Source organism: Meleagris gallopavo, chromosome 22 (genome assembly GCF_000146605.3).
Source record: "Meleagris gallopavo isolate NT-WF06-2002-E0010 breed Aviagen turkey brand Nicholas breeding stock chromosome 22, Turkey_5.1, whole genome shotgun sequence".
In the NCBI taxonomy this organism is placed as follows: domain Eukaryota; kingdom Metazoa; phylum Chordata; class Aves; order Galliformes; family Phasianidae; genus Meleagris; species Meleagris gallopavo.
Window position 1 is genome coordinate 5,702,496 of NC_015032.2, and position 21,933 is coordinate 5,724,428.

The following is a 21,933-nucleotide window of genomic DNA, read 5'->3' on the forward strand; positions in this document are numbered from 1 at the left end:
CCTTTCCCCCTCCATTTTTATTTTATTTATTATTGTTTTTCCTCCATCTAGCCCCGTTTTGGGTTATTGTCTCCCCCTAAAGCCCGGCTCGCAGCGCCTCCATTTTAATTGCGGGCTGACATGGGGGAAGTGACCCTCTTTTAGAGATAATGACAACACGCAATAATAACAACACCCTTAGGGGAAGAAGCAAACAAACCCCAAAGCCGATCCCCGCTCCCGTGAGGGCTGCGGGTGCCCCCGTGGGGCTGTAACAAGTGCGGTGCCCTCTGCTCTGCCCCCACCCCACACAAAGTGCCCCCCGGCCGCCGCAGCCCCTTTGTGTCAGTGCCCCCACTGACAGCTATAGGGCCGGGAGGAGCCTTCTGCCCCAACGCTGTATCTTTGGGGTCTCACCTGACCACGGGAGGACGAACAAAGGGGCACTTGAACAGTTCGGGATGGATTCCCGACGCTGTTTGGTTGTGCGGTGGCTGCGATGCACTTGGCACGCCGGGCGACGGGCGGCATTGTTTGCGGCGGTGCCGGCTGGGAGCTGCGTGCTTTGCGGGCAGCACCTGCGCTCGAGTTGTGCGTGTGCGTTTCGGTGTCAGTTCGATCCGATCCGGGTCCGGGTCCCGGCTCTGAACTCCATAAAGTATTCATTATGAGTGCGGTGTTGCGCTCGGAGCTGCTCTGCTGTTCGTGCATTGCGTGCATCTCCCGAAAAGGTGAGGGAGGAAGAGGTGAGGGAGTGCTTTTCCTTTTATTTCCCCACGAAGAGCTGATGTTGCCCAGGAAGAGCGATGGATGAACTTGCACAGCTCTCCCACTTGTACCCACGCCTGGCTTGCCATGTCTCTTACAGCAGCTTTTAATGGCAAACAAATAGCGACTTTCCCATGGCAATCCTGCCCGGGTTCCCTCGCTGTTTGTCAAGTTTTGTGTTGGGAAATTCTTCGTGCTGGGGTGGGGGAAAAAAACATGAACTGACCAAGGGTGGGGTGTATCGTTAGTCACGGTGCTTTCAGTGTGGGACTGTCACTTTCTGGTGCTGCTTTGGGGACTGGCAGAGCTCACACGGTCGCTCTTATGGAATTGGTTGTAGCACAGCACCACCGAACCCAGCGAGGATATTCTGATCATTCTGAGTGGCTATTTGTATATTTTAAAAGCTACTGCGTTCTAAAGCACGCAGGATTCAGGCTTTGAAAACATGACCTGTACGTGGGGTTCTTGGAGGAGGAAAATGGGCCACTTTTTCCCCGTGGTCTTTGTTTTCTGGGACAGCCGTACAACAGAGGAGATGTTCTTTGCGAGAGGGTGTTGTTTTTTTTTTTAATGTTGGTTTTTATTTTTTCTAACTCAGAGTGCTCAGAGGAAAACCAGTTTAGCACCCCCAGCTCTGCAGAGAAATGAATGCTCTGTTACCTGCTGTCAGTCCGGCTGCTTCGCCTCCTCAACCAAATCCTTTTTCCTGTGCTCTTCTCTCGCACTGATCATTTCTTTGCAGATCTGTTTCTGCAGTTCCTGAGCGAAGTTTCCTGTCCTGCAGCACGGCTGCAGGCTGACACCCACCCAGCGGGACCGCAGCACATCAGCCCAGCCTTTTCCCAGCACTTTTTCCCATTTTGTGCTGCTCTTAGTGCCTGCCAGAGCACTCCGTAATGCTCTCTGGACTCCTCTTAAATTAGTAAAAAGCATTCATGGTTGTTTGTTGTTTGTTTGTTTGTTTTTCTCCTGTTCACAGGGGGGTTTCTAACTTAATGCCAAACAAAGGGTTGAAGAGAGGGCTTGGTTTGTCACTGCGGAGCGACCCGCAGCTGTTGTGGTCATCCCATGCACACATTGTGATTCCCAGCAGCCAGCAGGTTGTGACCGTTGTGCAGAGCATTGGGCACTTTGCATAAGGGGGTTAATACTGTGTTGATCGTATTGTTGCACTTGGCTTACTCCTACCTGAGTCAGCACACAGCTCACCTGTGTTGTTTGTGTGGGATATTTGGGACTTACAGTGTCCAGAAGGTGAAGGATGCTGGGGGATGGAGCTGGAGGAAGGTGAGGACAATGGCACAGTGAGAACCCTGGGGTTAGAATTCCGCTTTATTCCTTCAGAACATCCCTTTATTCCTCCCTCTTTGGTTTTCTTCAAGTGGCACCTTTGCATTTGCAGCCCTTACCCTGAACTGCTGTTGGGTTTTCCTCTTTTTTTCCCCCCACAGCTGTCTTCCTCTTGGGGACCCATCCCATCCCATAGCTGCTTGTAGAGCAGGGATGCCTTCTTTGCTCTCCTCTCCTAAAACATTGGGTAGTATACTGATGAAAAATCACAGATATGCTAAAGATGCTCTTTGTTAATGCAGTGCAGCCTGAGGTCCTCACTGCACCTCCTCACAAATGAGCGGCCATTCCCTGAGCAGTTCCTTCAGCTTTCTTTCCTTCAAGTATATTCAAGAAACAATCAGGTTGTGTTTTGGCTGCTGATGAAACGTTGGTGCTGAGTGCCTCCTGTGCACTGCAGGCAGGTCATGGTCCTGGACAGCAATTCTGATGAGATGGAAAGGCGTTCCACTTGGCGGTGTTGGGTTGCAGAGAGGTGAGGACACACGCAGGCATTGGAGCAGTGTAGCTTTGCAGGTAGCTGGCAGGTGAGAGCCAGCCCTCCTGCTGCCGTGCTCTGCAGCCTGACTGCCTGCCCTCGCATTGGTCATCCTGCACACGTTGGATGTTGCCTAACTTTTGCTTTATGGCAAAGCTGAGGCGGGGTCTTCTGTAAAGCAGGGAGGACGCAGAACCTCGGAAATATTCTACAAACACAGCCACTGGCTTATGTGTGGATTAAATAAACTTAGTAACAAGAATGTTGGAGCCCATGCCAAGAACTTAGCTGCTTAAGAACCCTACTTAGAAAAGTGAGCGGGGCTTTACATAGTAAGGAATATGTTTATACCTGTGTTCACTTAAATCCATAGCTACCTTCTATCATTTTTGTCGTCTTCTTGTATTCAGAGTCCCTGTTCCACCCAAGCTACTTCTTGTATTTCTCAACTTGTGGTTAATATTTCAGGATGAAGACATTAACAAAACTCACACCTTTTGTATTAATATACCTCTGGAGGAAATGCCTTTCTCACCAGTGCTCTGAAACAGAGGAATCAATGGTCTGCGTTGGCCATTAGCGCTTAAAATACCCAAACCTGACACCAACTAATTAAATTCTGATAAAAGAGGTAATCAGGATGCAGTGCTCCTAAAGTCCTGCTCCACAGTGCATGAGGATGAGGAGGTGCAGGCAGCACAAGAGCAGCTCACAAGCTTCCTTCCAACTGCCGTGTGTCTGTCCTGCCTTTGTTCCTCTTCTGGGTTTGATCAACTGTTACGGGATGGGGAGGAAAAAAAGATCAGATTGACACTAAAAAGTTCTTAGGGACGTCTGCCCAAGGCACTGAGTGCTGTACCAGGAACCACAGACACAAGAGCCGCAGAGCATTGCGTGTGTTATCTGTTATCTGCTGGTGTGGTCCCAAATCCTGTGTCTCTATTCTGTCTTTCAGGTGCCCTTTCCCCCAGCTCCCCCCCATACTTCCCTTTTTAAATCACCCCGCGATTCTTCCTCCTTTCCCTCCACCCTTTGTACGTTCTGGGTTTGGGAGTTTTAGCAAAGATCCCCTCACAAAAAAGCCGAAAACCCAACGAGAGCATTTTGGGGGAAGCTCCCAGCAGGGTAATTCCCAACGTGACGTGCCTTAACCCTCTTTTTCTCCGGTGCTTTTTATGTTGGGTTTTGGGTAACAGAGACACAAACGTGACGTCTTTTGCTTCGGTTATTTTCGTGACTGCATTGTGAGCAGGAGCTCAGCTCTTGCAGGAGTCAGTGGCACTGGGACAGGTAAGCTCTGTTGGTCCAGCTGTTGGGCTGTCAGAGGAGCAGATAGACAGACAGACAGCTGAATTCTTATCTCTCTGGTGTCACCAGGTCTTGAACCTTCTCAATGCTTGCTTTGCCATTGGCTGTTCTGTGCTGTGCCCCACACAGCTGGGGATGGAGAGGCAGAGCTGGAAGCTGAGGGGAGATGGATGAGGGAAGCACGTGGATATTTCTACCCTGTGTTTCCTCCGTGTGTCACTGCTGTGCAGAGAGGTGTGCACACGGTGCCCTTTCAGAAAGGTGCATCCTGTTGCATTAGCTAACAGTTGGAATGTTCTTTCTGCCTGCGTTGCTTTTCTGGTGGGCACTTGTGTCTTTTTCTACAGCTTTGTGGGTTTTCTTCAGAACGTTTGGCTGTACGTAAAGAGGAACAGGCAGCTGTGCGCTCTGTAGCTGTGTGTGCTGCCCTGTGGCTCAGGCACGGCATCGCCTTTTGGAGGCTGTGATTCAGCAGAGATGAGCAGGAATAGAATTCAGATGTCTCCGTTCTGTACAATGCAGGCAGGGTTTCTCTGTAACCTCAGGCAAATAGTTTGGTTTTGGGGTGGCGGTGGGAATGGCTGTAACAGTGAGCTTGGGTTAATATTAACCCCATGCGAAGGGTGTGTGTCACAGGTGTTGTATCAACGCTAATTAAATCTTTATGGTGCTAATTAGAACATACAACACTGATGGGGCATCTTCAAGCAGCTTGAGGAAGTGTTGTTTTCTGCAGAGAGTTCCTCAGAGCGCTTCGGTCTGGAAGCGTGGCCAGAAGTTGTCAGTTAAAATCTGATGTTAAACTCCAACTTAATGCAGGGGCTAATTTCCGTGCACGTAGTTGTATAAATATTTCAGATGTTTCACATTTGAGCTGGGAAATGGTCTTGTAAGCGTTGTTTTACCTGTTGCTTGTAATTAAGTGACGTTGTATTTTGCTTTAAGTTAGTGTAGATTTTCACTTTTCCTTCCCGTCCTTTCCATTCCCAAACACAGGACATCTGAAGAACCTCGTGGAGCTCCTTACCACCTTCCTTCCCCCACCAAACCATGCACCATGCAGCTGTGAAACATCGCGGCGCTTTGCTTCGCTAACAGAAAGCATTCAAATACTGGTAAGTTCAGAGCATCCAAAGATACTGTTGTCACGTGGTAATGGAAAGAGAGTACCCAGAGGGTGCCTTGTTAGTAATGCTTCTGGGTTTTTAATAAAATTTGGCTTGAAATTGATAACAAAAGCTGGTTTAGAAATGGTACCCAGTGTATAGGTTGGAGAAATACCTATGGCTGCTCTTCTGCTCCTACCTAATGGTGGGCTGCCTCCATTAATCACCATCACCAGGTTTTGTCCCTTCCATGAGACGTGGCAAACAGGTGCAGAATGCAGGGCAAAGGGAAGGGAAGAGCAGTACAAAATAGGAGACGTCTCAGCTTTACTGTTTCTACCAGACTGTTATGGCTTACATGGTACAGGCAGGAAATGGGAGCTGTGACAATCCCAGGTCTGAGTGAAAGTACAGATTAATTTCATAATGCACTAACGGGGTCGTTTCCCACACGTCAGTGTTGGTTGTTCCCTCCCTGCTCTTCTTTCTTTTTTTTTTCTCCTCTGTAACTGCCTAAATAAAAGGACTGTCAAGAGCTAGCCAACACAACTGCAATGGAGAAGCAATCAGAATTAGGCAGAGGCAAGACTTGGCAGTCAGAAATAGAGATTGAGAACAAAGTCAGTGGTATTTGCTCAAATTGGGTTATATTTGTGTATTTGTTTCAAGATTTTCACAGTTACGCTCGTTGCCATAAAAATGCTTGGCTCTTCCTTTTTGCTTCATTTGCTTATTAGATTCATTATTTGACCATTCATAATGACATTAGCTCGTAGTGGAAAAGCTTTCTTCATTTCTATTTTCTGGTGTTTTCTTTGCGACAAATTTTCAAAATCTGGGGATTGTTTTGTCTCATAACCTGGAATGGCATCAGCCGCAGGAACTGCTCCTCCCGTGTTCCAAGAGGAATATCCTGAGCATTCCTTTGCAAACACAGGTTGTGTCAGGAGCTCTACTGGCAACTTTTAGCCCCAGTATTTTACAGGTCAGATAAGGTGAATTAGTGCCCTTTGGGCCACAGATGTCTCTTTGAAAAGTCATTAAAGTGAGAATGTTTTCAAAAGCTACCAAACAGGAAACGCTGTTGTTCCATAGATCTGTTTGAAGTCTTAGTATCCAAAATTAGATTATTTTTTCCCATACTTATAAGAAGTAACTTGCTGACACTACTGCAAGAAGGTAACCTGGCTTTAATTACCTTTAATGTGTAGATATGATTTGAGTCATCATCTTTCTGTTCATTAGATCATACGTAAGTCTTTTACACATGAGTTGGGGGGGAAGGACTTCAACCTGTACTGCTGCTGTTCAGTGATCTTGTTGTTCAATGCTAATAATGTCTGGTTTTGTCCTTTATTATAGCTCTGTCATTCTACAAGAGTTCACCCCAGTGCTGTTGGAAGACCAAGAGCAGGGCACTGCTGTGCTGCCCTCAGACTGTTGATGTCCTCAGCTGCTGCAGGAAAAGCACCAGAGCTGGAACCCAGTTTGTTACTGGTAAGCAGTAATTGTTTTTTTTTCTTCTTGGTTTTGCTTTTTTTTTTAATTGAAGTTTCTCTTAGAAGACCACTAAAAATCTTTTCACTAATTGTTAATTTAAGAACACTACGGAGAAACCAACATCTCTCGTGGGTTTTTTTTTCGAATTCTGCTTTCTAATTGCTCTCCTTCCAGACTGAGGAAGCCAACAGTTTTTCCCCAGCTTTCATTTTCTCGTGAAGTTCTTCATGCACTGTTGGAGTTGATGAAGGTTAATAAATGAATTTCTCTAAGCTACCCTCAGAAGTCCTGTTGTCCTGCTATGTTTCTGTACCTACAGTTCTGCAGGCTGGAGCTGGCCCAGCAGCCTCAGATCAGTGGTCTGACAGATCACGGCCACACCACTGTCTGAAAGCTGTGGAGTGGGATGTGAGATATTTAATGATAGCTCTGTTGTTTTGTGTTCTGCTTACCAGGGTTAGGATTAGGTTTTGCGTCTGGTTCTTGTTCAGGTTGCAGAAGCCAAGCTGAAACAGCAGAATGAAGAGCTGAAAGCACGCAGCTTTCTGAACATCCTTATTCCTCTTGCTGAAACTGGCCTTCCTCTAGTTCCTAATCGCATTTAGATCTGTGTGTTTTCACAGCAGAAGCAATTCCAGCCTGATGGCGTGGTCTTAAACATACTGTATGTCCTAACAAACTCTATACCCAGACAGATGGGGGTGAAATCCCTTTACCTGCACCAACACCTAACAGGGAGTGAGCTCTTGGCTGTGTGCTGCAGGTGCTGGAGTGCAATGTTGGAGCTCTGCTCGTGGGCTCCTGGGCGTTCCCTGCTGCAGAGATGCCAAGGGGAGCTGCTGCCATGGGTGGCATTGGCTTCACTCATAGAATCATTGAATGGTTTGGGTTGGAAGGAACCTTTAAGACAGTCCAGTTCCAATGCCCTGCAGTAGTCAGGGACACCTCCCTCTAGGCCAGGTTGCTCAAAGTCCCATCCAGCTTGGCCTTGAATACAGTTGTTTTAGTGAATCCCCGTCAGGCGGATGTTAACAGCAGTCAGTGAGAATTGAAGGGGCTCAAATCTGATGGTAAAAATGCACATAGGCAATGCAGCTGTGGGGTTGGTGGTGGCAGTGAGATGTCTTGTTTTGTTTTTTTTGTTTTTATTTAAGTTCAGTGAAAAACATACGACCAATTTAACAACATGCTGGTTTCTTGAATCAAAGTAGAAGAATTTCTCTTGTGGCAGCTGTTCATTTTCATAAGCTGTTACTTGTACCTACTTTGAATAAAACCGAAACAAATACAGTTTTGGAGAACGCAGTATAAGGAAATGAAAGCTATCCTAGTAGCTCTGTGCCCTTCTTCAAAGGCCCTTGTGAGGTAACCCTTCAGCTGGGAGCTGCACCTCTGAAAAACTCAGGTGGTGTCTTTGCAGGGAGTTACCACCCACTGATGACCAATTCTTCCATTCTCCCTCTCATTTGGAAGGATATTCCAAGTACAGGGCACTGTTTTTTTCAGTTGTTACGGTTACATTGTGATTTTGTTCTTTTTTTTTTTTTCCCTCCAGCATAGGGTGCGTAGATGGGAGGAATCCTCTGTATTTCTGTTGTCTTTAATTGGGTAAAAGTAAAACTTGTGCACGCAGAACCTTGTGCGAGGGGGAGGTCAGTCCAATCTCACCTTACAGAGCTCTTTTGGAGAGGAATTTAAAAAATGTTGGAATGTCTTGGGAGTGGAGATATGGAGAGGACGTGGGGAAGCAGCCATGGGGTGTGTTTGTTTTTGTTTTTTGGTGGTGGGCTTTCTTTTGTATCGCAAACCAAAGTGAATTTCAGTTCCTCCTTAATCTGTTTTTCTTTTTCTCTGGAGAGAAATGGGGGAGGAAACAGCACATTTTTGGTGAAATTCCAGTTGGCCTGTTTTCCCCAGGGAGCACGGAGCTGCTGGAGGAGCTGCTTGGTGCTCCCTAACCAGAGCCCTCTGTGCTAAGGGTGGAAGCTTACATTAAGAAAATGGCACCAGGCGAAATGCCATGGGGTTCAAGTTCTTGGTTTTGTGAGACAGCAAAAAATATTTTCCTCTTGTACAGGGCTCTCAATTGCTGAGGAGGAACTGTAGTCCATTTTTCCTGCTGTTTTCTGTCGGAGTGAAGGGAATAAAGCGCTTTGGAGTTTATTTTTGTCCCCACTGTTTCCCAAGGGATGGGATGGCGAAGGCTTTCATCTGTGTGCTGCGTTTCTTCTCTGTGGCTCTTGGTCAAAATTGAAATAATTTGCTGAGTTTAAGGCACTACTCGTTTGAACCCCTTAATTGAGACATTTTGGTCGGGGGACTTATTCCAGGTATGTATGCAGAGAAGTTGGCTGTGTAAGCATTACTGGCTCTTCTTTTTGCCAGAGGTGAAATTCACTTTAAGTGAATATTCTGTTTACTCAGACTGTTATTATGCCATCAGGTGATATTTTCGTGTACAAACAACTGTACTGCTAATGCAAAATAAACACTTTCCATAAACGGTGCATTTGTACAGCTAGGTTCGTTCTAGTTGGGGTTAAAATGTGTATAAATTCTTAATGCTTGCTTTAAGACCAGAGCTTTGACAACATGAGAAACAAAAAGCTGCCCTGTATCTTGGCAGAAGTTGGCAGGAAAGTGATGATTAAATCTGCTCGCTGGTTCTTTTTGCTCTTACATGCAAGTGCTGTTTGTTTAGGGCTGATTTTTCTAGTTATTTCTAGGAAAGCAATAGAATTATGGTACTCTCTGTAAATTGACTTATGGAGAAAGCCTGCTCTCCTACCATTTATTTAGTGGAAAATCTACAGATGAGCTCTTACGGTTCATTGGCTTCTTGGAAAGCTGTGTTGGGCCGTGTGCTGTCACCAGAGGCCCAAGCCAAAATAATTTCAGTAGGTGTTCAGCTTTGAGATCCTTCGCTGCATTAAAGAGACCTGAGATGAAGCAAAAAAAGTGTAGCCTTGATCTTCGGGGTCCATCCCTAGCAATCTGAGCAGTGTCTGTGCTACACTCCCAGCAGGACTTGGAGGGGCACTGCCTTTCTGAAGAAACCCTTCCACTGCATCTTGTAAGTGGAGATAAACATTTTTACCAAAAAAAAAGGGAAAAAAAGCCTGACACCAGCCAAGGGGCCACAAAACAGCATGTGAAATTGGAACAGAAGAGCGCGGGGTTTTGAAGCTTCCTGAATTTTTAACTACTAGCAAATTGCCTTAAATTTAACTTGGATTTATTCCCTGGTGCTCCTTGACATTAAACGGGTGTTCTCGTTTGACATGGTGTAGACAGAAAACTAATTAATTCCTCTGAATTTGAGGCGTATTTAATTTTCTCCCCTAAAGCCCTCTCATTTGAAAGGTACCAGGCTGTGACAAACGTTGGGTGGGGGACGACGTGTGCAGGGGGCAGACCTTTAGCCAGGGAGGACCAGACATCCCCAGTAACAATTGCTGCCACGGTAGATGTAGGTACTCTTGTCAATAAAACTCAACATCTTTCCTTGCACACTCAGAAATGCTGACACAGGACCTCCTCCCAGTGGAGGGTTGCTACTCTTTGCAATGGGTGTCTTCCCCGTTCACCTCTCTTTATCCTTAAGATTGAAAACAAGGATAAATTGTGATCATTTGCACAGGGCAATGCATCTTCGCGTTGTTTAACGTGTATTATTATCTTCTTTATATTTTAGAACATCAGATGGCTTCGCTTCCCTGTCCAGAAGGCACCTCCCGCTCTTGTCCCAGCCCTTGGGGATGTGGGCACACAGGGCTGCGTGGCTGCAGGGTGTCTGCTGTCAGCAGGCGGGAGGGAAGCCAGGGAGGAATCTTTTATTATTTTTTGTTCTGTGGTTAGTAAAAAATCTCTTGATAGGAAATTAAGTCAGAGGGAAGCTATTTCATAAACAAGCTAGCAAGTGCTTCATCCATCAGAAGCGGGGGATTAGTCAGTCTGCTGCTCACACTGCTCTGCTCTAAAGCAAAGGTAGAAGGAGACAAATGCCTAATCCAGGCTGCTGGCATAGGCAGCTTTAACAGGGAATGAGGTGTATCTGAAATAGGCTGCTGTCAACAGCAAGGGGATCCCAGCCATGCGCTGAGCTGAGCTCGATGAACATCTAAAGTAGTAAAGAAGGAAAATCTCAAGCAATCAGGGTAATTTCTAGCTGCAGGACATTAAAGAAGAGATCCAGGAAATGCTGTTGTTGCATAAACGCACAATGAAGATATGGACAGATATTCCAGATGCGAATCTGTATTAAATTGAGGAAGAGAAAGTTACCTTGCAGGAGACAGTTCTTCTTCCAAGCAGATCTAAGGAGATTCTATCTTGGAGCCTAGATTTTGTTACCTTTAAAAGAAGAGCAAAAGGAAGTGCCAGATAGGGAGCCTTGGGATCATTGCATGGCTGTGTTGTGAGATGTCTTGCATCACGTGGCTATGGCAGCTGGTGGAGGCAGGATTGATGATGGACAACTCACTTGATCCTGCGTGGCAATTCATATTTCCTGAGGGAGCTAAGCCGACTCTTCGGCTCCTAAAAGTAGATGCAGCAGTGGTTTCTGGAATGAAAACAAAACTGAACTGTCACTCTGCCTTAATAGGTGCTTCTCCCAAAGCTGAAGATGGCTGTGAAGCAGTGGCAGCCACCTTCAGTGCATGGGTTAGAGAGCATCTATGCTGCCTGGGTCTGACAGGGCTTTTCCAGGCTTTAAAGGCCATTTTACAGATCAGTTCTTCATGTTCTTGCTCCTCAATTCTGACTCTTGGTTGTCTATTTATTTAGATGGAGGTGACCAGAGCTGAAGTCCCCGGGGAGGTCTCTATGTTATATGTAGTAGCATTTGGATAGCGTAGTGTAGCTACACTGCTGTTGACCACCTTCACATGAAGATAAGCTTCTTCATGTCTTTTGTGCTTAATTCTACAGAAGAGCTGCACAGAGTTGAAGCGCATAAATCCCAGTTCTGCCTGTTCGTGTTGCAGCAAGGAGGACGGGCCTGCCTTTTTGATGGAAGCCAATGGTTTTCAATGGTGAGAGACCAGCTGCTCTCACAAATCAGCACTCCTGACCCTGCTGAGGAGACAGCCCCATTCCTACAGAACGGAGGAGGTCTGTGCAGGCAATAGCTGCATAATTCAACCTTGTGAATCCTCAGGTGGACTCTAGCAAGGAGATGCTAGGTTTGTGTTCTGTGGGCTCGTTCCCCAGCCAACGGTGTTGGCTCAACTGTTGGCTTCTGGAAGTGATATTAATAGCATAAACAGGGGTATGGATCTTAGATATCTGTGTTCCCCCGTGCTGGAAACCCTCCTGCACACATCAGTGAACTTTCCCAATCGTGGCTGCCCTGGGTCTGCCCACTGCTGCTGGTTGGTTTGAACAGATGGGACCGAATGTGGATTTGAACTCTTTGTGTGTTGAAAAGTTGCTGCAAACTCACTCAGCCTTGTTGGCAGCACTTATATTTAATCACCTACCTTTGGGACTGGGAGAGCTCAGGGTTGTGTTCTCACAGGGATTTTGTTTTTATCTGCAATCAGCAGTATCCTAAATCCAGGATGTGCCTGCCCATGGTGACACTCCAAGCACACACACGTTTTACAGTTGTGTGTTGAGATGTGGGCCTCAATATCAGCTTCACAGTTGGAGCTTCTTACGCTGGGATAAATTCAAGTTCTTGGAAGAAAGGAATAGTTATCCCTCACCACTGTAGGGTTGGAGCACCTCTCTTATGAAGAACAGCTATGATTTATAGCATTTTTTCACCCAACATCTTAGGCTGGTGTGGAAATCTTGGGGATGCAAAGCCAGGGAAACAGCAGGTTTTACTGCAAAGTTGAAAAGGTTGTGCTTGTAAGTGGTTGAGCTTCAGGTGAAATCAATATCATAGCTCTGATCCATTGCTGGTTTGGTTTGGGTGGGGACTTGAAATGTTGTGATCTGTAGTCTCAGATTTTGCCTATTGCCTTTCTGACTTGAGAGCAGTGTTTATAGCCCCTCAGCAAGGGCAGTAGCTGCTTTCAGTCAGCTTGTGCTCTTGGGGGATTTCAGCTGTTAGTGCTCTCATAATCCTTTTTTCCATGAGGAAGTTTTGTTTCAGGGTGATTTCAGCATGGTTTCATGTGCCGGACTTGTATCCAAACCAAATTTTTACTGAACCCAAACAGTGACAATCAGTGGCTGTTCTACCCCAGTAACTCCAGACAGGTTTTCTTTCAAATCTGTAACAACGTAAAGAAACGTTTCTCTGGGATATTTTGAGGTGATGTAGGACCGAGCTTCATATTTAGTCCCTTTTAACAACAGTTATTTGAAGTCTGCTCCATGTGATAAACGTGGACCCTTTCTGGGCAGCTCTTGTATTCCGCAGGGCTTATCAAGATGCACCTGCTATTGAACGTGGTACAGTTTGGGATTGATCTGAACTCGTTTGGCTGTTGATACACAGTCGTTTCCTTCTCCTTGCAGGACTTGTGGAAGAGGAAACACAAAGACTTCCAAATGAATAACCGAAAGGAAGATATGGAGATTGCCTCCCACTACCGGCACCTGCTTCGGGAGCTCAACGAGCAGCGGCAGCACGGCATCCTTTGCGACGTCTGCATCATCGTGGAGGGGAAGATCTTCAAGGCTCACAAAAACGTTCTGCTCGGGAGCAGTCGCTACTTCAAAACGCTGTACTGCCAGGTACAGAAAACCTCCGACCAGGCCACGGTCACCCACTTAGACATTGTCACTGCACAAGGCTTTAAGGCAATCATTGACTTCATGTATTCTGCACACCTAGCGCTGACCAGCAGGAACGTCATCGAGGTGATGTCTGCTGCCAGCTATCTGCAGATGACGGATATCGTGCAGGCCTGCCACAACTTCATCAAGGCAGCTCTGGACATAAGCATCAAGTCAGATGCCTCGGATGACCTTGTGGACTACGAGCTGGGAGCCCCCTCCAGCAGCAGCACGGACGCTCTGATCTCAGCAGTGGTGGCTGGCAGGAGCATATCGCCATGGCTGGCTCGGAGGACGAGTCCAGCAAACTCTTCAGGAGATTCTGCTATCGCCAGCTGCCACGAAGGAGGGAGCAGTTATGGGAAGGAGGATCCGGAACCAAAAACTGACAGCCACGAAGACGTTTCATCCCAGTCTCTTTGGTCTAGTGACATGGGCTATGGGTCTTTACGTATCAAAGAGGAACAGGTTTCTCCCTCTCATTATGGAGGGAATGAACTGCATTCTGCCAAGGATAGTGCAATACAGAACGCTTTCTCAGAACAAGGAGTGGGGGATGGCTGGCAGCCCACGGGGCGCAGGAAGAACAGGAAAAATAAGGAAACTGTGCGTCACATTACACAGCAAGTAGAGGATGACAGCAGAGCGAGTTCTCCAATGCCATCTTTTTTACCTGCCTCAGGATGGCCATACAGCAGTCGGGATCCAAGTAAGTCATTCTGCTTTCATGGCTGACATGAGAAAAGTTGAGTCAATTGCATCTTTTTATGGTACAATCTTTTCTCTTTAAAGTAAAGATGGCTGTCCTGCTTGCTTCACTGACCACGGGCAATTAATAGATCCAGGGCTGCTGGTGATGTTGGGTTTGGTGTTTTTTCCCTAAGGACTTCAGAGAGAGTGTGGCATTGAGCTTCCTTAGGCTGACTTGAGGAATTCAGCTTGTGATAGGGGTTAGCCTATGCTTCATTGCATACCAGAATCCGAGAGGGGTGGGTGAGATTATATATACGCCTCTGTTGTCAAATTCAGGTGAAAAAAGCAATATAAACATAGTGAAAGTCTAAATAGTCTTTATGGGCTGAAGAGGGATGTTTAAGTTGCTTGCATACCGAAGTTTGAATGTGGCTTTCATTGGCATTTAAATGAATGGGTAACTCTGCAAGTATCTTCAGAAGTATTACATTTTACAGTTATCTACTGCAGTAGGCTTGCATGTAATTATTCTAATTAGCTGGTGATAAAATCTAAACAACTTCACTTAGAAGAAAAATGTGAGATAACTTAAGATAACAGTGATTTATGATGAATCCTGGCTTTGCAGTGCACGTGTTGTAGGGTTGTTTGGAGCAGAGACTCAGTGTGGAGTGCCTGGAATGCGATTGGCACTCAAATATTTTTCATTTTCACTGCATCCCTTAAAACCAACTCAAACACTTGTATTTCTGTGAGGTGCGTGGGCTTGGGACAGGTATTTGAGGCAAACCATGCAGAAACAGAACTGCAGCACTGATCTTAGCAAACTGCTTATAAGTGGAATGTTCTTCAAGTTGTGCTTTTGAAAAGAGTGCCAAGAGTAGGAGATTGTGTTACTGGAAGCTGAATGATGTCTGCATCATTAAAGTCCTAATTGTCAGGGAGTTGAGCAGTAGTGCCCTTTTCTTTACAGCTGTTTGCAGATGAGAGGAACACAGCTCCTGGTGTTGACTCAGTGCAGTGCTGAGCCAGCATGGTAACAGGCACGGCCCAAGAGGTTATTGCAAATCTTGTCCTAAATGCAGTTTCCAATAAGAGAGGTGTTTGTGAAGATGGAAAAGGGCAAGCTGAGTGCTGGTGGCTGGGAGAATTGCTTCAATATTCCATTTGTCCTGATTGAGTAAAGGGAAAAACTGAATGTGAGGTGAGCGGAGTGCCAGGACTGAGGCGGCACGGGGCTGTGTGTGTTGGCAGCACCTGGGCACTGCTCTGAGAGCAGCGTGGGGCTCTGTGAAATGGCCCTGCTGAACCTCAGCTCCTGATTTTCCCTGTATTCACCAGCCTGGGAAGTGAACAGAGATGGAATTCTTCCGTGTGTGCTGCTGAAAGGTGAGAACAAGTGTGCAAAGAACGAGAGAGTGTCCCTGCTGCCCCAAACACCGCTGTCCCACTGCCTCTCTCCAGGCAGGAGGGTCCCTGGGTCTGCTGAACACTGCACAAGTATTCCCCATCTCCAGCAGGTGGAAGCAGCCCTCCTGCAGTCTGCTCTCTGCTGTTGCAGAGCTGCTGGGTTCCACCCAGGTTGCTTGTTGGTTCTTATCTTTCCAAAGCAGCCAAGGGGTGCTCCACACTGAGCTCCAAGATGTGAAGAAAAATGGCACTTTTTTGGTGTAAAAACAGGTAATATCAGTTGTCTGTGCTGTGTCACTAGTACTGGGGATGTGTGCTTCACTCTTAAGGTTGTGTTTGAATTTGGTAGAGTTAGGCTTTACTCTGTAAAGCAGACTGCAGCACCCTGTAGTTAACAGCGTTCACAGCCACGCTGCACAGAGCAGAGACAAAAGGGTGCCCCTGTGCTGAGGAAGTGGGTGCAGAATGCTCTTTTGTGAGTATGCTAAGAAGAAGAGTTACCTCAAACTGTGTTTTTTGAAGCTCCTTTATCTTTCTGGATCTGTTTGGTTATTTTAAGATGCTGCTTGTGAGATCTGCTAGCTCTGCATACGGGATAGCCTGGGTACCCTTTGAAAATGCTGTTGTGCTGGAAGACTGGCACAGACATTCTGGCAGCACAAAGCTAATTCAGGAGAGTTGATGTTAAAACTACAGTTTAGCATCTTCCTCCTGACAATATGCCAGATAACCCCTTAGTCTTCCTTGCAAGCAGCACCGCATTTCAGCAGGACGTGAGCAGCGTTTTGGAAGGTGGATCTTGCAAATGACAGTGGCATCACACTTTTAGTTCAGTGAGGGGCAGCAGCTATAAGGGAGCACTTTGTGACACCGTGCAGGGAAGCTCACTGCAGCCACTGAAACTTTGCTTTGGAGACAGCTGCCAGCTCACTGCCACCCAGTGCTGAGGCTTCTTGTGCTGGTGGCACACCTGGAGGGACGGGCTGCGGAGCTGGTGGTGTTCTCAAAGCTCTCACTAGCAGAGCTGCTTTTGCCTTTCCGGATGATGGAAAGCACTGCCACTTGTGGAGTGTCTCTGGAAGAATTCATTGATGGTTTTATTAATGTGTTACTTCAAGCACAGTCACTGTGAATCAGGAATTTATTTCTAAGGAAGTACTCCCACACATCTTCTGAGTGTTTGCACCCTAAAGATGTAAGTGATTTCTTTTTTTCTTTTTTTTTTGTGCCAGTTGACTGTGAAATGACACTAATTATTCTCTAAACAGAGCAGTCATTTTTAAAGACACTGCAGCTTGGGAACTTCCCCCTTTACCTTGTTTAAATGCAGTGAAAACGCTCTATTCTGTAAGAAGAACTTTACGTTACCCAGAGTGGTGACCTTCTGACCATATAGGTTTCCCATCCAAGTCTTTGATTCTGCCCAGGTGCCCTCTGTCATGGAGGAGAAGCTTGGGCACGTTTTTGGGTGGTGCACTGATCCCAGCACAAAGCAGGGATCTTCTGTTGCTGTGGGACATCAGGGGATGCTCCAATGGGACACCAGTCTGCTCACCTGCCCAGAATGTGATGATGTGTTCACCTGGAGTGGTGGGAGTCTGCAGAATGGGAAAGCTTTTCTCCTCTGGCTGTATTCACATTATACTTGGTGTCCTGGCTGTGTGCACGTGCGCTGTAAACATCTGTGCACTGAGCACCTTTGGACAGTGCCAGTGGTGTTGCTTCTGCTGTGCTACAGGAGTAAGGGCCTGAAATACTGTGAGCAGGGGAAGAACTCAACGTGGTGTTGGTACCTGGGGGTCAGCTGTTGGAACTCACAAAAATGCAGAACTTGTGGCTTTACTTACTACTTATGAACAGTGTACTGTCCTCAGGAGCTGGTAGTAGGAAGGAAAGAAGAGGTGCCCGCAGGCTGCTGCTCTCATGCTTTGGGCTGCCTGGTGGTGCTGCCTGGCTCTCTGTGGGTGGCTGTGCCAGCAGCTACAAAAACATTTTGCACAGAGGCTGTGGGGAGTGCCAGCACCAAGCTAATGAATGATTGGGGTGCAGCCTTCATGGGAGTAGCGGTTCTGAGCTCTGTTATTAAAGGCTTAGTTCGGGTTGTTTTCAAATCCGGAGACCAAAGTCAGTGCTTTTCAGCCCGGCCGCTTGCCCATGGCTACACCCTGGCTGCAAAATGGTTCCACCCTGCACAGCTTTAGCTCTGAGCTGTGTCCATTTCCTCTCCCCACCCCACGCTCCACGTTCCCTGTGCTCCAGAGCTCTCCTCCTCCTCTTCCTCCTCCCCGCAGTCGCAGCCCTGATTCCCTTAATCTGCTTTAACTCCCGAGATCAGAGGCGCTTCCCCTGCGCTGAGTGCCCTTCTCGCTACGTTCTGTTCCCTGTGCCAGGATTAGACCGACTGCCTCCTCGCAGCTGTACTGCTTTACCCTTCCTTACTGCAATTCCCAGCAGTGAGAAATGAAGGCTTTAGCATTTTGGATCCCACTCTGTGATCATCTGTCTGCGCAGGACTTTCACTTTCGGCTTTGCAGCAATGCCTTTGTGTTCACACGGAGGAGGAATTCGTTCTTTAGATACAGTGAACCAAAAATGAAAACTAATTTTGCTGTGTTGGTCTCAGATTTGATTTTGGTTTAGGGTGTTTTTTGGGAGAAGATTTCTTACAGGCACTGGTTTCAAAAGATAAGTACTTGTTCTGAAGGATTTGGAAGATACAATTACTTGGCATGCTGTCACATGCAAGGACCACTTCGGTATTCCAATTGCAATAGTTTCAGAAAGAATTAACTCGCCCCATTTAACCATTTCCATCATTTCAGCCATGATATTTTTTAAGATCCTCGGAGGAATGAAGAGGGTTTCCCAGCTGGTATTTGCCTGCAGCCCATTGCTTTGAAGGAGACAATGCTGCAGATAAAGCAGTGCTTTTAGAATGTGTCCATGCAAAGTCAGGTTGTGCTTGTGCAGAGGGGAAAAGCATTGCACGTTAGAACCTGTATCTCTGTAGTTCCTGAACTGTGAATTTGGGGCTTCTTTGGAACATGATGAGCATTATATCTGTGTGTGCATTACTATGTTAGTAAAAGTGCTGCTGATCAGAACAGCTGTGGGTCGTGGCATCATTTCTCTCTGTAAACACTGCCTGAGAACACTGGGCTTTGTCTGACAAACAGTCTGTCATGACAGCGTGGTGATGGATGGTTCTTGGGCACGGGGCTGTCAGAAATAGAAACTTGAGGGATATTTTTAGCAGCTGTAAAAAGATTGTCATTTTTCTGATGGCCCGGGTGCTCCTGTTGTCTTTGCTCAGAAGGAAAAGGCCGGTATAGAAAGGCCTTTTCCTCCTGGGACTTTACAAATGGTTGTGTCGTTTGCACATGAGGAGATTCAGCTGCATCTTCCTTAATCTGGGCAAGAAATGTCATTCCTGAAGTTTGAGATGTCAGAGGTGTGTCCAGATGCTCCGTACAGATCCATGGCACGCTCAGAACACCATCGTTGATTTCACCCAGCTTTTCTCTCAGGTCAGCACTTGGCAGCAGGAGGAGTTAATGGCCAGTGCAGGAAAGCTGAGTTTCAGTGGCCCCACTTTCCCCTCGAGCTCCATTTCCACCCCCACGCTCTCCTGCAGTTGTTCTGCTGGAAATGGAGTGAACCAGATTGGGGAACCGATCTGGGATTAAAAATAAACTTTTTGTAATAAACTAGACTATTTTTAACATCCATCAGTTCCTGTCTCAATTTCACTTTGCAACTATGCAAATGGTTGAGTACAAGTGAAGGAGCAGCAGGGGATGCAGGAATGAGCATTTGGGGCGGAGGAAGCTGGTGTTGGCATCTCTTCCCTCACATCCCTCTGCCCTTTCTGCTTGTCACACTGTGAAGGAAACAGTGACATTTGCCACCCACCCCCCAGCTGCCATCCAGCTGTGTCAGAGCCACCAGGGACAGCACGGTGCCCATGTTGATCACAGGTGGCTCCAGGGCCGTGTCCTGTGGTCATGGAGGACTTGGTGGCATGGAGCAAACCCTCAGCACGCTGTAGGACGGCACCAGACGGCGAGGAATGATTTGCTGGAATGCAACGGTGCCAGAAACAGCACGGATTCAACAAGGACAAATGCAAAGTCCTGTGCATGGCACGGAATAACCCCGTGCATCAGCACAGGTTGGCAGCCAACGAGTAAGAGAGCAGCTTTGTAGAAAATGTGTTCTGGTGGTGCAAGCTGAGCAGGAGACTCGTGCCTGGCAGCCTGGGAGTGCATGTGCCTGGGCTGTGCTGTGAGGAACAGGGAAGGAAGGGAGAGCACACCTAAGGTGCAGCAGGGCCTGGCCATCTCCAGCTGCAGGACTGCGGAGGCCTGGGGATGGGCTGGATGATGCTGTGTGTGAGGAGAGGCTGTGGAAGGGAGAGCACTGCTGGTCGTCTGTCTGCAGAAGGAGCCTTCGCAGGAGACCTTAAGCACTGAAAAAGCAGTAGCTGATGCTCCATAAACGAACAGAGAGGTCATCTGTTTTACTTCATCAGGATCAACGGGCACGCCAGGAGTAACCTGTCTGTCAGTATGTTGGTTAGTGCCATCTGAGGGAGCAAAAGGAGGAAGGAATTGGTCTTTTTCCTCTTTCTCTTAAAATAGCAAGCTTAATTATCTGTTGGAAGTTATTTGCGGCATTCATACTTGACCCAGTATGAATAATTGGGTAACTTACATTGTTGTAACTGAAATACTCTGTATAAAATATTCTTACATTTAATACACAAAGCATCTTCTGTACTATTTCACCCTCACCAACCTTCATTTCACTTCAAGAGAAAATGACGTGGGATGTTGAATTATAGAATAGAATCATTGGGGTTGGAAAAGAGCTGCATGATCCCCAAACCCAGCTCCATCCCACCCCACCGTGCCCACTGAGTGATCTCCAAGTGCCTGGATGCCTTAGGGGTGGTGATGGGCTGATGGTTGGACTTGATCTTGGAGATCTTCTCCGTGATTCTGTGGGATGGAAGTGTTCTTCTGTGCATGATTGTAAAATGGTGGAGTGGAATACGGCCTCTTGCCTTGTGAGGCTGAAGGGAAAGAAGGCCATTTAGGACTTGCAGCCTGGCAGAGCGTTCCCTAGCTTAAGTCCTGGGAATCTGCTACCTTCAGCAGATCTGCTGTTGGTACATTGCATCACCTTGGTTTCCACACAGCCCTTCCCCAGGAGCTGCATGCAGAGCTGCTTCGCTTGTGGGCACTACAGCTTTGTTTCAAAGCTGAAAACTACCTGAGGCTGAATTCCTTACAGTGACAACCTTGATGCTGATGTACTGTAGTTGGTAGGCTGCTGGCTTGCCTTTGCTTTTCTGATGCCTGGATTTGTGACAAGAGCTGAGCTTATTTATCTTTCAAGTAACATCTCTTCTTTTTGAATGGCAGTAGTGGTGCCCACGTGTGGGTTTCTGTACTCGGGCTTCCAATGATCCTTTTTATCTTAGGTTTTTTGTGCGTAAATATGGGCTTTCCAAGTTAATATCAAAGTTTCAGGGATGCCTCTTTGGCTTTTTTAAAACCAAATCAGTGAATTATTAATCCAAGTCAACAGACTCAAAGCTTTTCTAAAGCTTCAACACTCCAGAAAGCAGGCTGGTGTAAGAGAATAACTACCAAATAATTAATTGCTAAAGAGACTAATAAGCTCAGCACTAATCCCAGGGCAGCTCTGGGGCTGGGGGTGGATCAGGGGCATGGTCAAAGGCTGGGAGCTGCAGTGCTGCAGCACTGGGAGTGTGCTGCCCACGTCTTGGTTTGTGTGCTTCTGCAGAGCTCCAGGAGATGGTTGGATTGCTGGGCAGGGATGGACGCTTTTGATTCATGTAATTCTTTGGCTCAATCCCATTAAAAGGAGCTGCATCCCAGAGAGAAGTGGTTTTGGAGTCTCGGGGAGAGGAACTCGATGATTTTTTGGGTTTAGGTATACAGAGGGTGTTTTGATGCTCATGTCACTAAGTGGATAGTTGATCAGGTTACTGCAGCTATAAATACTGGGAGCTCCAAAGCCTCTATTTCACCACCTGCCTCTACTCTTGGCTTTTGAGGAACGTTTAATGCATTGTTGTGGTTGCAATTAATCTGTGTGTGTTTTAGCAATTAGTGTCCATTTGCAGCCAGCAGCGGCACGTCGTGTAATGTCCATGGGCAGCTCTGAGATGGGACAGGAGGAGGGGAGGGATCTGCTGCCCATGGGGTTGGCAAACACCTGGATGGGGCTCCTGCAGCTGTCCCTGCTTTGACTGGGATGTGTTCCTGTTTCAGTGCACTTTCATTTGCTTTCTTCACCCTCTGTTGCGGCAGCTGTTGTGTTTTAAATTCTTGTTTTAAATTCTTGTAACTTCCCTTTACGTGGAAATGTTTGTAAAACAGACTTCATTATCTTGTAGGAGAAATGCACGTACCTGTTAACGGCGTGCTCAGTTGCAGAGGTAGTATGGAACATGTACCCAGAAATAAAAATCAAAGCAATGATTCTTTGATTTGGCTGGGAGGGAATAATGCTGATAGTGTGCAATTAGAGAAATCAAACACAGGTGGAGGAAGGTGCTCTGCTTCTGCAGGT

At 46.9% G+C, this 21,933-nt stretch overlaps 1 protein-coding gene across 8 annotated transcripts in view; it reads left to right on the plus strand.

The window, feature by feature from the left end:
* The first annotated feature begins 3,103 nt into the window (after positions 1-3,103).
* The window catches only part of ZBTB46 (zinc finger and BTB domain containing 46), a 35,570-nt gene continuing 16,740 nt past the window's right edge, over positions 3,104-21,933 (plus strand). For 2 of the 8 annotated variants that reach the window (XM_010722375.3, XM_003212060.4), the window contains exons 1-3: positions 4,883-5,001; positions 6,355-6,489; positions 12,967-13,936. In XM_010722375.3, the coding sequence (XP_010720677.1) occupies positions 6,436-6,489; positions 12,967-13,936 (1,024 nt within the window). In that variant the 5' untranslated portion in view covers positions 4,883-5,001; positions 6,355-6,435. Of the gene's footprint in view, positions 3,869-4,882; positions 5,002-6,354; positions 6,490-8,569; positions 8,823-11,424; positions 11,679-12,966; positions 13,937-21,933 lie in introns of those variants that run through there. The other 6 variants (XM_010722372.3, XM_010722370.3, XM_031556524.1 and 3 more) reach the window with 6 other exon arrangements.